The 18,802-nt window shown below is 34.5% G+C and overlaps 1 protein-coding gene across 2 annotated transcripts; it reads right to left on the bottom strand.

The window, feature by feature from the left end:
* LOC109846560 (probable E3 ubiquitin-protein ligase BAH1-like 1) lies at positions 444-10,434 on the bottom strand. Of its 2 annotated transcripts, XM_020415806.1 has the most exons (7): positions 10,080-10,434; positions 8,126-8,370; positions 7,074-7,328; positions 6,163-6,300; positions 5,507-5,565; positions 5,323-5,416; positions 444-602 (listed from the first exon to the last, which is right to left on the bottom strand). In XM_020415806.1, the coding sequence occupies exons 1-7, from the start codon at positions 10,273-10,275 to the stop codon at positions 597-599; spliced, it is 993 nt and encodes a 330-aa protein (XP_020271395.1). In that variant the 5' UTR covers positions 10,276-10,434; the 3' UTR covers positions 444-596. The 2 variants fall into 2 exon arrangements, with proteins under 2 accessions (XP_020271395.1, XP_020271394.1); XM_020415805.1 differs by lacking the exon at positions 444-602 and having other exon boundaries at positions 4,898-5,416.

Raw genomic sequence — 18,802 nt, 5'->3', positions numbered from 1 at the left:
CTGAATCTAGATCGGATTTGAAGGGGAGAGAATTTTGGACCCAATGCGAGAGATGTGGGTTCGTACACGGATCGATCCGAACTACCCATTTACAAACCTGGCTTGGTCTATATCAATGCCAACGGGTGAAGTTGGCACGTTTTTAACTAGTGAATGTCACGCCCCGCTTCCCAAAATACCGGGAAATCGGAACATGAACAAGCCCGCGACGTATTAGATTGAGTAGAAATATACACTATCTTTTTTTCTTTTCTCCTCAATCCAATACGCTAAGCGTCTGGAAATAATACAATGCAAAGGCATAGGTCCCCAATCACAATCAGCAAGAATATAATGAACAACACTGAATAAAATAATACATATCACAACTGAATATCATCCCAGGCATAATATTCGGGTCAACATGCCCTTATACAAGACTATCTGAAAGAAATGCTAGAAAATATAAAATACATCGATCAACAGAATGGAAGGTGTTAACAAAAGTAAATGGAGGACCAATAACTAAGATTCGCCTTCTTCTGCTCGGTCTGCAGAGCACTCCTGTGGGGAATCCTCTAGCTCCTGTACGACTCCGAATTGAAGCTGTCCATCATCTAAATCTGACGTACACCAGAGAAAACAGGTGTACGTCAGGGTGCATGGCACACGGCAAGACCCCACAAAAGAAAAGAACGAACGAAAATCTAAAGCGGAAATCGATACGATAATAGAAACGACAAAAGAACGTGCAACTGGAAATTCCACAAAATCAATCAAGTAACTAGTCGATCATGCAACTAGCGATCATAACAATCATCCAACTAACAAGGTCATACAACTAGATAGAATTAATACTTAAAAATCTACAACAAGAGTACGTCGAGCGAAATAATCCAAACAAGGAAACCCTCATGTATATACCATATGTCACAAATTATAGGTAATTAAATATTAATCCCGATCTATGTATGAAAAGAAACACAACTGGCCTACATCTCACAAGAAATCATACCTAGCCAAGAAACGAGGTCATGTAACTAGCCATTCTATAACAGGTACGCTCATATCACCGGATAATTGACTGTTCACAAATCCCCTACGTGCATCCAATCCCGCTACACATGCGGCCAGAGGACTACACGTAAACCGTTTTCTGCCTGGTCCGAACTCAAGCAAAACTTGGGTGACGAAACGATTTCACTGACTAAAGTGATGTACACACTTCACTTTAGCCCTACAAACCAACCCCGGTGGCGACACCAACCACGGGAGCGAGCCTGGAAGATACATCAACAATCTTATCCGATCACATGAATATTAACTTTCCCATCCCAACTCTTCTAATTTTTCTAAAACAACACGACACATGTCTCTAGGTCACACAAGGCTACTATGGTCATGACTACTAATGGTTCTCAAACACAACCAGAAATAACGAATACGAATGATCATGTACAATAATATCAAGGCATATCACATAATTAAAAGAATGATTCATTACAATATATATATAATATGAGATAAAGATAATGTGAGAAATCATAAAATCAAATTCGACGATCGATAGGTCAATGCAGAAAATAAGGAAAACAATTCATATCGATCGAAAAGGAGATATACACGCTACACGAGGAACCGATCCAAGAAAATGAAATATAGAAAATAATCACAAGTACAATGACGTCACAAAAGAGGAATCCTACAACGTCAACAGAGAAGAAAACTCAGGTTTAGTTCAATTGAAGGTAGGTCGACGCAGGAAACGAGAAAGCTACTTCGGGTCTAATTTTGAATAACGGAGCAATAGAATGAAAGAAAGAGACCAAACGAATCATCCTAGCTATAGAGGAGGTCAAACCGGGGTTGTTAATAAATCAGGACGTTAATCTCCCCTCCTTATTTTAGTGAAAATGGCAAAATTGCCTACAATGATATAGTCGGTTCATCTCCACCATTTGGAGGAAAATCAAGGCGTATAGCCGACACAGGAATGAAACAAATACATAGGCACGAAGGCCATCCACCACAATGATACACAACCACAAATGAGTCAACGATTACAATACAAGGCCATCAATAATATACACGGCCGACGATTATTTATACAAAGCCGCAAATAATAATATATTTACCGGCAGTGAATTTGCAAAGCAAACCTGTACGAGATTCTAAGCTAGTGCATAAGTGAGTACGATAAGGATATGATATCAGTCAATTGCACGAATCAAATGAGTAATCATATGACAGAATATAATTACGAGTATCAATATGACATGAGCATGACTATACAAGCTAACGATGAATCAGAAATGCATATATAACATGAGTGAGTATAAATAAGAGTGTCAACATGTCGATGACAAGGTACATAAAATGTCATTTCTACAACTATCAATTACACAGTCATAAACTATTAATTCAAAAATAATTATTTTCCAAAATAAAATCTTTTCCAAAATAAATTCTTTTAAATTATTTATAATTATTCTAAAAATAATTCTTTTGTTAAATAAATTCTATTAATTTATTATAATTACTCTAAAATGATTTTTCACCAAAATAATAATTATTTTAAATTGATTATTTTGTCAATAAATTCTTTAAAATTATAAATTAATCTAAAATAGTTTTATTTTATTTTATCTTTACAGTATCTATTATCACAATATTATTTTTAATATCATTCGTCAAATAAATCTGTGCAGGTCATCACGTGAATGGTCATACGTTATTGTCCACAGTCCATTTCGTTCACAACAGTTCTATATGTTATAGTTCCCAATCCAATATGTTCACGACAGTTCTATATTTGTAACGAATAATTATTCGGGACACGAGTTCGTATGCATAATTAATATGTGATCAATCTAAAATTATACTGAGTAAGAATAGGAATATTGCAAGCAACTAATTAATTCAGAGCGGTCTAAGAATTGAATGATAAGTCAAAAGAGTATCGGGATCTTGCCTACGAGACCGTGGGGTCTGATGATGAGCGGCGATGCAGCTGCGGGGACGGATCTGGACGACGCGGGTGTAGGAGACAACGACGGTGGTTGTCATCATTGAGGGCTCAACGGGGTTCGACGGGGGTTGTTGGTGTGCGGTTCTGCAACCGGATCTGCGTTGGCATATCGTCGAACACGTGACGTACGATGAGGCGCTGGTTGACGGTGAGCTCGACAGCGATGGAGGAGCTCGGGGAGGCGCTGGAGAGCAGCGGCGGGGGTCCGGGTGGTGGCACTGGCGACAAAAAGCTATAGCACGGCCCTGCGCGGGAGGGCCACGCCGGCAGGCGGAGAGAGAGGCTGGAGTTTGGCGGCTGTGGTTTGCGGCTAGTGGAGGCAGGAGCGGCGAGAGCGGTAGTGCGAGTCGGCTGAGATAGGAGGGGTGGCGGACTCAGAAGTCGAGGAGAGAGAGAGAAGAGGAGAATCATGGAGAGAGAAGAGAGAGAAGGTGATCGAGGAGAGAGGTGTGGAGCTTTAAAATTAATAATAAAAAATTAAGATGTGATTGATGATGAGCTGCTTAGTCTAATTTTACGGTGCGTGTGGACAGCTGTTTTTTTTGGAAAAATGATGTGAGAGAGAACGTGATGAGGGGATGGTTGTTGGGGGTTTGACGGGGAGCAACAGTTTGGATTATTTTCAAATGGGTTCAGGTATTTAAACAAAAATAATTAAATAAATAGTTATGGATATAAAAAAAACTAAACCAATTATGGAATAATTATCTACAAATAAAAACGTACATGTTGTGCTAATACAACAGTTGATACAAAATAGTCAAAATATACACATATTGTATAATTAAACGAGAATAATTAATAATAAAAATATATTTACTTATATTTAAAATCAAATAATTATGTGACAATTATCTACATGATAAAACGTACCAGTTATGCTAATACGACAGCTGATACGTAATAATTAAAATAATACAATAATTTACACAAATAATACTTAATTAATAATTCAACATAATACAAGAATTAATACGTAATAGTATTAGTAATACAACGGATAAATCCCAGAAATTTTTATTGCACTAAGTTAATTTATAAATATAAAAATCATTTAAATAAATATATAATCAGATTTTTAAATCATAGAAAATTCTAGAAAATCAAGAAAAATACAATACTTTTTTAAAAATAATATTTTAAAATACCAAAAATTTATTTTAACTAGTATCAAAATGTTACGGTCATTACAGTGAAGTTGACACGTTCGTGATCCATCTTTTATCTTTATTTGTTCACAAGTAAACACTTTTGCTTTTTAAGATCAAACTCCTGGATAATTGAAAACATGCTGGAAAAAAAAAATGAAAGTTGTTTTGATGAGAATGTTAGGAGTTACTCTTCCTAAAACACGATGAGAGAACATAGATTGAGGCCATTTATCATATATACCAATTATGGAAAGCCGTGAGATCACAAGAGCAGTGATACTACAGAAGTCTAATAGAACTTGATTAGAAGCAATTAAAAAATGTACAACAATGGTTAAACTTAACTTAATTTAGAACATAACCCTCCCTCGGTAGAACTTAATGGAAAAATACTATTGATTTAGGTAAACCAAAATTTTGTGATAAAGATCTCGTTCTTATTGTTGTTATTTGTAAGCTTTTAACCAATATAAGCGCTGATAATGAATCCCTTGGAAAATCCGACACCCTAACCAAACTGCTGATGAGAAGAGTTTATCTCTTCACTTTGCATACTAATTCTATGATAATTTCGGTGACACGATGAATCAATCAGAAATGTAAAATTCAATAGCGAACTTCCAATAGTTCACGCACAGCTATCCACAGTAAAGCTTCCCGAGAGGACTCCCACTAGGCTTGGTTTGGTAGGAAGTATAAGGAGGGAAGGTAAAGGGAGGTAAGAGATACATGACTTTTTAGTTCATTTAGCCTATTCTCTCTTCTCACTCTCATCTCCATCCCAACTGGAGCGATTTTTTCTCTCTTCACTTTTTAGTTCATTTTACATCTTTTTAATTTTTTAGTTCATTTTACATTTTTTTTCTCTCCTCACCTCACTTTACTTCACCTTACACTCTAAAAACTCCTGGCCAAAGCGAATTTTTTAATTTGTCCCTTACGTTAGTCTACCTCCCCTCCAACCAAACCAAGCGTGGAATATGTACACTACTTCGAGAAAACAAACACATAAAACAGATACCTAAATACAAGCAAGCAGCAGTAAAGTTTAATGCACCAAACAAAAGCTACTAAATTAATCATAGGCAAGCTCCGCAGGCGATGATAGGAAAAAGCTGAAAGAAACCAATAAAACTGAATTAATCTTTAGTCTTAGACACCCACAAATGCTCGACTCATGGATTCCCAGTGTTCCTTGGCCTTGTGAACTCTATCAGCTCTCTCAGTCCGCAATCTCTTCTCCCAGTACACGGGACATCTGCTAAGAGGAGGAGTAATTAGGTAAACTTCACTTAATTACAACCATAGCTGCTGAGTATAGAAACAAAACCAAGGATCGTAAGGGTACCTTCGTCTCAATAACATGTTTAGCTCCTCCAAGCGCACAACACCCTCGTATACTCCTCCCTGGCGCATGTTGATATGAACGTTACGAGCACCCAAAGTTAATCTTTTCAACAACACTACGTGATATAGAAGTGACTATTTGTCACACTGATTCTACTTTCTTAGCACATATACCTACGAGTCCTCATGCCAAGATGTTTATACCGTTGGTTTTTGACTCCTTATGGGAGTCACATGATGATTAGAGTTGGATATTTCTCACACAAGATATCATAGGAGTTTAAAAACTAATGTGAAACACCTGTCACTGGGTCAGAGGGTGTTTGTGCTAATGAAGAGAGAGATGCTGCTAATGTTGTTTTTTGAAACCTTTTGCGATAGAGGTTTTTGTCACTCACATGATGCTTTAGGTTTGGTACTATGGAGTTATGTTTTGTGTATGTACAGGTTTGGGGTGTAAATGTTAGTCTGATGATGTTAGCATTGTAAAACTTGTAAACCATATTCTTGGAGTTGGGGATATGGTTTGATTTTGATGTAACGACCATCCTTTTATTTAGCTGGCTCGCTCGCGTATCTTTGATATTCCATCCTTTATAAAAAAAACAAAGGGGAGCATCTGCAAATAACGCTAGAAAAGATAGTTAAGAAATTTACCCTCCGACATAAAGGGCATTTTGCTTTGTGATCTGCAGACTGGAGACCATCGACAATAGAAACTGATGCAGAAGAGCAGCAGCAAAAGTAACAGAAGATATGACCGCAGGTAAGAGAAACTGGATCGAACACTGTCTCCTGAAATAAATAAGTAATTCTATGAACCCATGAAACTAATTGCACAGGAAACATTTGGATTATAATCATAAGAACATCATAAATATGGGGGTCCCTGGTAGCCCCATGTGGTTTGTGCACGTACACAACAAATATATGCCCCCACGCCTACCCGCTAAATTTTTGATGATGGATTAGTCTATTGATCACTTCCAATAATCTCAATAGAGAAGTACTACGTATACCTGCTAATGCTAATATCGATTCTTCGAGGAATCTTCTAATTCTTCTACTGAAGAATCTTGATAACTACCTGGAGAATTACCGAATCTTGTACTTAAAATGCCAACAATCTAGTTTTCATTTTCCCCCCCTGTTTGATTGTCTATGTACTATCAATCATGATCACTTCGTTATCATTAAATCTACAACACACCACAACAGTGGCGTGTTTTTGCTAGTGATAAATTCGTGGCAAGGTGTTCCAGTGTTCTCTTCCAAAAGGTAAATCTTGACATTTTATGCATACTTCTTTATATTACTAGAATTTATGAGAGGTTAAGTAGGCTTATTTTGCTCCTTAAAGAGTAACAAAGGGAAGCCAACAAAGAATTACTTTGACCCAAGAGGTTAAGTTGGTGGGTTTTGTTGATAACAAATTATGTAGTACTCACTTTTTTCCTTTAAGTTTCAAGTTCTTTTCCAAATTGGACACGAGAAATGTACCTGAGAAACTCCAAGAAAACAAAAGCTCACGACAAGAATTAAAATACTAAAATTAATCACAAACTCACCAAGCATAAGGAACAGGTCAAATCCACTTCAAGCTTCACTGAATCAAATAAGCCACATTGAAGAATGGGTCTTTCATCATCAAATGTGAGCAAGCAATTGCCAAATATGCCAGGGATCGCCTTCATGTTGGGATCTTCCTCTCTCAAATTGATGTAGAAAGCCAACAATTCACAGAGCCATGGAGATTTAAGGGTCTCAATGTGCAAGCTTTGTGCTTGAGCTCGAAATGCTTGCCCTTGTTTAGAATAATGAATCTGGCAGTTGAAAAAAAAGAAGAACTGATAATTAAAGGTAATGATGACAGTACTAAAAAAATTGAAAATTAAAGGTAATGAAAACCCTACTATATGCAATGCAAACAAAGGAATCAGCCAGTTAGATTTGAATTGTTCGTCTTACACATGTCCATAAATTTAGAAAAAGTTTTACGAATGGGTTAATTGTGGATAGAACCCCTGTACTATCCCCCGATTGCAGATACATAGAAGGAAAACACTAGAAGCACACATTGTGTCACACCTTGGGGCACACCTCCCTCTCTCAGCTACAGTGCAGGGGGCCCACTTGAGATTTTTAAATAAATCTCAAGTGGGCCCCTTGCACTGTAGCTGAGAGAGGGATGTGCCCCAAGGTGTGGCACAAGGTGTGCCTCTAGTGCCACCCTACATAGAACCCCTTACTATCTCCCAAGTGCAGATAGACCCCCGGTACCAAGCCAATTTCGGATAGAACCTTCCTACTTTTTCCTGCAGATAGAGCCCTGGATGATTTTTTTTACTCTTTTACCCTGTGAGAAAGAGAACAGTTTTTTGACAACTAGATCTCTTGAGAGTAAAAGAGTAATAATAATAATAATTCACTCAGTGGGTCTATCCGCATTTTGGGTAATAGTTCAGGGCATTTATCCGGAACAATAGAATTACATGGGGTCTATATGCAATTAATCGTTAACAAGTTCATGATTATACCCCGATATAGATCAATTTAAATATACGTGGCTCGCGCAGGAAGAAAATACCAGAGCTTAATAGCAAGACCCAAAGTGGCATACCTTGTCATATTTCTTTAATATCTTCCTCATGGCAACAGAATTAATGATAGCATAAGCGACCAGCTCTCTGCCTTCTTGTATTAAAACTCCATGATTTCGTCGCTTCTTGCTTCTAGACCACTTGAAATACTTGCGAAAGCCTGAAGTTAGATGCAACTCGAGCAATTTCTGGGCGCGCTCATTGAAGCAACTGGCAACTGCCGACTTTTCCTCAAGAAGAGCAGGGAAGAAACTTCCATCACACACTGCATGTAAGCACGTAGGTTATCGAGACGGTTAGCGAGGAAGTGGTTCCTCCTTCAATGAATTCATCACACTTGGATCTTTTCATTGAGAAACAAACGACTAAAAGATTATAAAGAAACCTCATAGATTGATACTGTAGGATTAATTTGCGAGCATGATTCTGAAGAAGTGTACATGTAAGTGAACTTACACTACAGAGCTTGTTATCTTCCTTTGTCAAAAGTTTCATCAAAGCAACAAGTTGAAATAGGAAGCAAAGTTAAAAGGTTGTAAAATGCATGTATAGTTTATTCTTATGTATGTCATTTATCATGTTAGCAACATGTAAAGATGTTCAGAGTTTTCTTTAGGGTTTTCTTTATGCATATATCCTAGTAATGGTTTAACCATAATTAAAATATTTCTCTTTGCATGTTTACTCATCAAACAATATTAAAATTATCTGTATATCCTTCAAGAAATACTGGAGTTGCATTGTGCCCATGATGTTAGTACGCACACATCCATTCCATTAGATAAGTACTGATAATACTAGGTTGCATGTAGATACAGTAAATTATTGTTTCGTTCTTCATAGTTATCATAACTTACATAGTAGATGGTCAAAATGAGTCATATAATTTGAGGCACTGGTTGGATAGGTTAAAATATTTGATTACTTTGAAATGCTAAAAAAATTTAACAAATTTCAATGAGTTTTCTCTATATAAGTTAAGAATAAGCATAAATAATCACAGAAGAAATTATGGAGGCTCATTCATTCGTATATATTCTATATATATTATATATATATATATATAATATATATATATAATATATATAATAATATATATATATATATATATATAATATATATATATATATGCAAAATAGATACGAGGTCCAAAAAAGAAAAACAAAACAAAATTTGTAAAATATATATATGATACAAGAGTTCTATTAATAGTTGGACATGTACAAAAGCTAAGATTATATCTCCAGACCATCAAAATTAATCTCAAAAACTATTAATCTAATGGTCAAAACAATTGCACTTGTATGATCAACAAATATTCAGATATTTCTGTCACCATATGTTCATTTCACATATATATCCTATGGGATATAGGTATTTAGTATCCATATTTGTATCCAACTAAATATTATAGAAATATATTAGCGGATACAGAATTTTCTTTTTCACCCCTTGATGTAGCTTACAATGCAGATAATAAGCTTTGCTTTCAATTTCTATTTGGTACAATATAATACACGTGAAAGACATTCAGAATGTAGAAAATGATAAAATAATGAAGAGTGAATCAAAATTGAGCTCCATACATAAAAAATGTCAGCAATACACCAAGAAGCAACAAGAATGAAAACAACTTTCTTGACTTTGAAGTAATCTTCAATTGAAAAAGACTTGATATTTATCACAAAAAGCAAAAGATGGATATGTATCAGATTTATATCCTACAAATCAAGCAAAAAGAATTGAAGAAATGAAACAAAAAAGAATTCGCAAAGAGGACAACTTCCCGCCCCCAATGAATTTATAATTATAACCCAAAATTAAAAAGAAAAAGAAAACTCAACATGAGAGCAATCAATCAAAAGGGCATCGTACCAACAAAATGACACAAAACCAGATGGAAAAGAATAATAATAAATAAAAATAAAAACGTAAAGGAAAAACTCAAAAAAGAAAAGGTGTAAAAAAAAGTACCGGGGCATTGATCAGGGCATTTGGGTCTAGCAATTGAATCTCCACCATCAACTGGGTTGGGCTCCATTTGATGATCCCCGGATTGGAATTCTCTCCTGCATCTCTTTAATATCTTCTTCAGCTTCTTTAATCCAACCCCAGGGAGCTCCTTCTCCTTTCCTTGCATGTACTCTTCGTATCTCTTGCAAAACTTCATCTTTTATTTTTTCCTCTGTTTCTCTTCTCTCAGAATCAATCAAATCAAAGATACATGGGATTTTTTTTTTTTTAAATTTTCAGGAAATTATATTCGAAAGGACAATATAATCGAAGGTGAGTAGAAAGAGGGGGAGGGAGGGAGAGGATCGAAGAGTGTACTGTTTATCGAGCGCTAAAAACGGACCCAATTCATGGCTTGAATATTTGTTGTTGACCGCGTTAATAGCCACAAGGAAATAAAGGAAAGAAACTATATTTTTTGAGCTTTGCTACAGTGACCAAAAATACGAGATCAACAGGGGAGACATGTGAGGTGTCCCCCTCCTATTGCATAATGAGCTGGTCATCATTAATGATGACTAACTCATTATGTAATAGGAGGAGGACATCTCACATGTCCCACCTGTTGGTCCCATATTTTGAGTCCTTGAGGAATTTTTCATATTTTTTTAGTACATTTAATAAGCAAAATTGATCGCGGCGAACATTTAATTAAAAAATACATCGTATATCTAACTATTTAGGGCAAACAACATAAACTGCATGCAAAGACTGCTGAAGTGCAAAGTGATTTCAAAAGCAATTTAGTGAGGATCTGTTTGGTTGCATTATTTCTCGAGTGAAAGTGGTGTAAAGTGGTAAGAACATGGGGTCAGCTTTCACCATTTTACAGTGCTTGCATGCAACTTTAAAACCAGTATAAGTTGCTGATGTGTTACCCAATTGGTGATGTGTCCCTGGAAACATAAACTTTTTCTTTGAGATATCAAATTTCTTGTTGTATATATTAATTGAGAGATAAATGTGGTTACTAAGGGGTTGTTTGGTTCGTTTTTTAACTCGGTGGAAAAGTTTTACACCGGCTCCACATCAGATTTTTCGTGGCCACGTAGGATATAAGCTTTCTGTCGGTATTTTTTTTCTCATCTTTGGTTCGCTAGGGTTGAAGAAGGGAAACTCGATGAAAATCGCCGCCACATTAGATTTTTTTCTCTTCCCAAATTCCTTCCTCAACCTCGTGAAATCGACGAAAACTGCAGCCACGTCAGCTTTTTACCATATAAAAAAGTTTTTCCTTTTTTCCATGCGAACTAAACACAAGAAAAATAAATGCATTGGTGTCTCATCATTTTTTTGTGCGAACCAAAGCGAAACAATCTATTTCTTGGAAAAGTTTGGAAAACTAAAAACTTGTGTTTTTTTACATGAAAATGCATTTCCCTATGTCTAGAAAACGAACCAAACAGCCCCTAAGTTTTTTTTTGGATACTAGTTCTCGATATCTTTAATAATTTGAAATCAGTCTCTCAAATCTTCATATTTTAAAATTAATCCCCAAACATATAAGTAGTTGGGAATTAATCCCCCATATTTTTGAAATTAATCCCACAAAAAATTATGGAGGTAATCTTACCCATGGTGAATTGAAACTTTTGAATGGACTCCACAGGACAATCATTTTCTAAGTTTACACTATGCAATTCAAACAGTGTATTACTATTATTTTAGGATTCACAATGATTTCTAACCAAACAATGTAAATATTCAAATGAAAAACAATGACGTGGACAATCACTTTCCATATTGCATCATAAACACCCAAGTTTACACAAGGCATCCAAACCGCCAGTTAGGTACTTGGATAATTTATGGGATAATTTATGGGATAAATTTTTAAGGTGTTAGTCACATAGAACTAGAAAATGAGATATTTTTTTATAGTGTTAGTCAAGTAGAACTTTTGTAGAACTAGAACTATATTATTTTTTTTGTGCGTTAGTCAAGTAGAATTCTACTAGAATTAGAATTGGGATAATTGGTCATAATTATCCCACAAATTATACTACCTATATATATAACCATAAGTTCTTCTCTCTCAAATTATCCCACATATTGGAAAGAATACAATTGGGAAAAAAAAGTGAAACGTCACCTCCCTCCCTCTTGGTTAGTTTCTCCGCCTAGAAAATTTCTTTGCCATGAAGTCAATCATCCGTTCATTTTTCTGTCTTTACTTTGTTTTTGTGATGATTAGATCTTTTATTATTATTTTTAAGATGTATTACTTTATTGATAGCTTTTTGACGTTAAATTACTTTATTATTATTTGTTTGATCTAAGTTTTCTCTCCACAACAGTGGTTTAGGTTAAGGGGGGGTTAGTCACCTAGAACTTAAAATTAGAACTGGGATAATCTGTGGGATAAAATTTTAAGGTGTTAGTCACATAGAACTAAACCTAGAATAAAATTTTACAGTGTTAGTCAAGCAGAACTTTAACAAAACTAGAATTGGGATAATTGTACAAAATTATCCCACTTTTTTTATTTTTCTATACAAAAATGAGAGTTCTAGTCTCTCAAATTATTCCAAGTTTTAGCTTGGAACTACGTGGTAAAAAACTAGAACTCGTATTTATTTTATTATTTTTTATTTTTTATTTTTTTCTTTACTTATTTCCTATTATGGTTATCACCATCATTAGACCATCATCATAATAATAATTGTCAATATCTTATAGTCTAACCAAAAGTTATTTAATAGTAACGAACATTCTTGTAAGCAATTATCAATTAATAGTAGTAAGTTTAAAATACATAAAGAGTATTTATATCTTTTATTTTATCAAAATATCCCGCTTTACAAAATTGTTCCTAGTTATCTCACTAAAATATCCCACTAGCGAAATATTATTCCACTTAAACAATTATCCTATTTTGCATGAAAATGTCCCAATTGACTAACACCCCCTAAGAATATAGTGTTGGTGGGTTAGTGCTAAAGATATGCGGGCTATTTTTTTTTATATAAGTTAGAAAGCAACTTTGCGATCACATTGATGATTAGATGTTGAATGGTTAATGATGATATCTATTATTATTAAATCGGCTCAGTAAATTGATTGGGATATTTATAATTCATCTGTCGATCATCTGTTTAGCGGCCATGGATGATTCCTGTATACATTTCATTTATTTGCTGATTTGGTTTCAGCGATCATGATGAGATTGGTCCAAAGGGTTAATGGCTGAAAAATGCTTATTTTTCTTTCTTTATGATGTTATGAGATTTGAACTTCGACATTTATGATCCTCCACTAGAAGCTCCACGAAATGTTGCTGATGCAGACAATGACTCCGATAAAGAAGACGAGTTACAGACTCAACGAGCAGCTGTAGGAGCTTGGAGAAATTCTATGGCAGATGTCCTGTGGGATGATAAAAGCCATGTGGGATGATGGAAGTCGAGTCACTCTAGGGATTTAGATTTTTATTTATTTGTAAATTATTTTATTATTTGAGATGAATAGTGATGTTTTATTGCATTATATTTTATAGTTATTACTAGAATATGCTTATCAATATTATATTATTTTTAATATACAATTATTAACAATAGTATTTTATACCCACCATTACCCCCATCAAATTATCCTACCAAATTATGCAACTTCATAATATTATCCATCATTATCCCACCAAATTATCCTTCCAAATTATCACACTTTAAGAATTACCCATCATTGTTCCACTAAATTATCCCAGTGTCAAAAAATTATCCCACTTTACCAATTATCCCAGTTCTACTTAAAAAGTTCTAGGTGACTAACCCCCCTAAGAGTAATCCCATATTACTCCCTCAAATCTCAAAAATGCTCATTAGTCCCTCAAATCATAGGGGACCTTGTAATTTGGTCTCTCAATGACAAAAATAACTCTTATTTATGATTTCTCTTTAAAGATTCATCTGTTAGACCCTAGAGGGGGGTTGATTAGGGTCTTACGCTAATCTAATCTGATTAAATGCCAATTAAAATTAATTATCAAGTTATCCTAGCAAGTATGAAATACAACAAAATATATGAGCTAGGATAAACAATATGAACAATGAGATATATCCTATATGATGAATTATATATGCAAGGATATATAAACTAACACAAGGGTAAACACTATAAACAAGATAGTGGATGAAATAAATGAGCAATGCACAATTGGCGATATAGGATAAATGCAAAAAACAAATGCGCCAATGACAAACTCAAACAAGCAATATGATCACAGAGTTCGGACCTTCCGTCCTACGTCTCCGCTCCCCACTCCCGGGGAGAAATTCACTATCACAACCGGGTTTTCTACGCTCACCCGAATAACGTTTACACCTCACAGTGTCGGTTTTCAACGCTCATCGATCAACGTCACTCCTCACAATCGGTTTTCTAGTTCACCGAAAACTTCACAACACACTCGGTTTCTAGCTCACTGAAAACCTAACAACACTCATAATGTAACAAATATAAATTTGTTCTCTACAATAGATGAGAACTCAATTAAGCACAATTCAATGTTACAATAATAGATGAGAACTCAATTAAGCACAATTCAATGTTACAATCTCTCACAACCCTAATATACTATGTATGAAAATACAATAAGCTCAAGTGGGTGTGTGGGTGTGTGTAACAATGAGATTCAATAAAACTTAACTCAATAAGAACTAGCAATAAGATTGATATGAAATACAATAGTAGAAATGCTAGGAAATAGAGTTAAGGAAACTTCTCTATAAACACAAAGGGAGGATGAAAAATGTTGAAGATGAACTCTTCAAAAGCTGATGTAAACTCCTCTTTGTAGCAGCAAACCCAAAACAAACTTAAACCAAACTAAACAAGCTTAAACCCTTGTTTAAAAACTTCTTTAAAAACTTCTTAGTTTAGTTGAAAAAGAACAGCAATAGGGTATTTATACCCACTCTAAATCTCAGTCAAAAACCCCAAGCCAAAAGACAAAAACAACCCCAGCAAACAGCTCAGGAAAATAGTCGTTGAAGTCCAACCGATCTATTGTCGGTCGACCGGAAATTCTGTCGGTCGACCGATGGAGAGCAAAACACGAAGAAACGTTCTGGACCATCATCGGTCGACTGGTGCGGTCGACCGATGGAGCTTTCGGTCGACCGGACCGGTCGACCGACAGACTCTCTGTCGCCCAGTGATGAAAGATGAAATGATCGGTCGACCGGTGCGGTCGACCGAAATCTGACACATGAAAAACCTGATTTGCTGGTTTTAAAAAGCTGTTTAAAAATATCAAATAAATTCCAAAAAATGTAAAACTTTGGGGAATGATTGTAGACATGATAATAAACATCATTTTACAAAATAGTCCAAAACATGAAAATATAAGATACTTAAAATTTGATGTTTTGACATAAACCAACTTTTGAAACTTTGTGAAATGTTTTTATAGACTTAGTAAAACATGTATAAACTGATATTAAAGTCTATAAACTAATAATATAATATTTTCACAAAATTGCATATTCTATGCAATGTTTTCAAAAACACAATAGAAAATATGAAATATATAATTTCATATATATAATCATAAAAACTCAAAACACATGTATGTATATATATATAACTATATATATGCATAGAAACTAAAACTTATGTATATATATATAACTATATATATATACGAAGAATCCAATAAATGTGTGTGTATGGATATTGAGCTTAGAGTATATAACACACATAATATAAAATCTAAAACTACATTACCCAAGCAATCTTGATCTTCAATTAAGCTTGACTTGGTACACTTGCGGATGAAGCTTGAACTTGATCTTTAACTTGAATTGTATAGGCTTCAACCCGACATTCCGCCAACCTCCTTTGGATATCATCGTTGAAGCTCTATTCCATCCATCCTCCAACTCGTTGTTTGCCTAGAATAAATACGAAAACACAAACACTAGACAAACAACATTAGTAGTAAATTGTTTGTAAATTATCATCAAAACAAGAAGGCCAACATCATCTCCCTCAAAAAAGTTATTTACACTTTGGTACTGTGAAGTTTACACTATTTAACTTTAATACCAAAAATTTTAGATACTTTGATACGATCTAAAGTCCACTGCACCTTTATAACGTTGATACTTCAAAAAAAATTCTAACACTTTTCTTATGACAAAGTTTATATCTGTTTTAACTTTAATTTCTCAAAGTTTTGTTTTTAACACTTTGATACCTTAAACTTTAGGGTATTAAAATTAAAAAAAAATATAAACTTTGAGGTATCAAAGTTAAAAATTTGAAATCTTTATGAAATTTAAAAATGTATAACCTTTAGGGTATCAAAGTGTCAAAAAATGGTCGGGGGTATAAAAGTAAAAAATGTGTAAATTTTGTGGTATCAAAGTGTAAAAAAAACCTTGTAGGTATCAAAGTTTAAAAAGGAATAGACTTTAGAATGCCAAATTGCAAGGAACTCTTTAAAAAACATGAGATGATGGTATTTTGGTCATGGAGGGATTAAATTACAATAAGCCTAGGATTTGATGGACTAATGAGCAGTTATTGAGATTTGAGGGAATAATATGAAATTATTAAAGATTCGAGGGACTAATATCTGCATAACCCTATGAAAAAAATGACCTCGAAAATATTAGACGAGGATATGTTTTCAATTGAGAGACTAAATTGTAATAACCATAGGATTTGGGGAACTAATGAATACTTATTGAGATTCGACAGAGTAATACGAAATTATTGAAGATTGGAGGGACTAATATCTCAATAACCCTATGTAAAAAAATGGGTTCACGAAGATTAGAGCCAACAACCTTTAGGCCAAATTTGAAAACTTTTACAACCTGAACCACTTTTCTTTTGAGTAAGTTTTGGCAAAAGTTTTAATTCTGTTGATTTTGATTGATTAAATTTTAGGGCTCGTTTCCTATGTTTGGTATAAACTTTCAACAAGGATAAAATTTAACCTTATACGGATCTCTTCCATTCTTAACTCAGAGTATTAAAAAAAAAATCATAGATACACCATCTAAATTCATAACCTACAAATCTTCTATATACTATATTAAACCTCTTACCATTCAATCTGCCACTTAGCATTGTTTCTATTATTTAATCACTTTTCCAAAAAAAAAAAAACTAACCAAAAAAACAACTGACCGTCCACATTTTTTCTCTCTCACATATAAAATCTCTCTCTAGTCGTCTCTTTTCTAAGATTTTTTCCATTTAGGGGCTGTTTGGTTCGCTATTATAAGGGGTGGAAAACTCAGAAAACCCCTCCACGTCAGATTTTTAGCCCTCCACGTCAGCTTTTTTGTTTCCGTCCATTTCTTTGTGCCGCTTTGGTTCGCTCGAATGGAGGAGGAAAAACTCTGCTGAAATCGCTGCCAACTAAGATTTTTTCCCTTCTCCGATTTCCTTCCCCAACCAAGTGAAATTGATGAAAACTCTGCCACGTCAGATTTTTTTTTTTCCTTCTCTGCTTTGTTTACAAAAGTTTTCCTTTTTTTTCTATGCGAACCAAACACAAGAAAAATAAATACATTAGTTTCCCATCATTTTTTATGTGCGAACCAAAGCAAAACAATCTATTTCTTGGAAAAGTTTGGAAAACTTAAAACTTGTGTTTCTTTACATGAAATTGCATTTCTCTATATCAAGGAAACGAACCAAACAGCCCCTTAATCTCCCATTTGAAGAAAGGAGCTTAAGAAAATTTGAAAAAATTTATACACATGGACCATGGTCAGCCAAGCTCATGTCCAAAAACTCAGTGCATCTAGATGGCTTTATAGAGCGTGATCGGATACATATTATGCATCATATACATGTTTAAATAATGTAAAGCTAATGTGGGACTTGTTAGAAGTTTGGTCACGGCTATTAATTCGATAGGTAAACTATGTATACATTATTGTTGTGATGCAAAAACAGTGTAATCTTTCTTTTCTTGCAAACTCCCAAACATATATAGTGTAAGATATTAATAAAATTCTGATTACTATTTTTTTTAATTTAAATTTATACTTACGGACAGATTAATTTTGACTTGCATAGATGTTGCCTAGTGAATAAAGTTGTAAGACAGCGGAGTGCAGCAAAAAAGAAAATAAAGAAATAAAGTCGAAAGAAATAAAAGAGAAAAAAGTTGTGTAAGCCTTTTTGCATATCCTATCAACTTCAGAGCTTTATTTTTGTCCGTCTTTGCAAGCGTAACTTTGTTTGAGTGGCGAGCAGCTGAGGTATACATTGCGTTATTACATTCTGCTGGGGAAGAAATTTTCACGGTAGACCCAATCCCAGATTTAATCCCTAAAACCAACTCACTTTAAATTTATTCATGAAAATCGACCCACTTTGAGTTAATTGCGATACTAATTAGCCGGGGTTGTCAACCCCGACTAATTAGTAGCCTAATTACAAGCGGGTCAGGGAGCAAGGAAGGTTTGCGGCTGCTAATTAGGCTACTAATTAGTCGGGGTTGCAACCCCGACTAATTAGTACCGTAATTAATTCAAAGTGGGTCGATTCTCATAAATAACTTTAAAGTGGGTCGGTTTTAGGGATTAAATATGAGAATGGGTCTACAGTGAAAATTTCTTCTACATCAAATTAATCTATCTAGTTTATATATATTAGTGAGCTCAAATTAAAGTAACAACGGGTAGTATATTATTTTCCTTTTATTCCCATGCATTCAATAA

The sequence above is a fragment of the Asparagus officinalis genome, chromosome 7 (genome assembly GCF_001876935.1).
Source record: "Asparagus officinalis chromosome 7, Aspof.V1, whole genome shotgun sequence".
NCBI classification, from domain to species: domain Eukaryota; kingdom Viridiplantae; phylum Streptophyta; class Magnoliopsida; order Asparagales; family Asparagaceae; genus Asparagus; species Asparagus officinalis.
The sequence above is the reverse complement of the archived record's forward strand: the minus strand, read 5'-3'. Positions and strand labels throughout refer to the sequence as shown.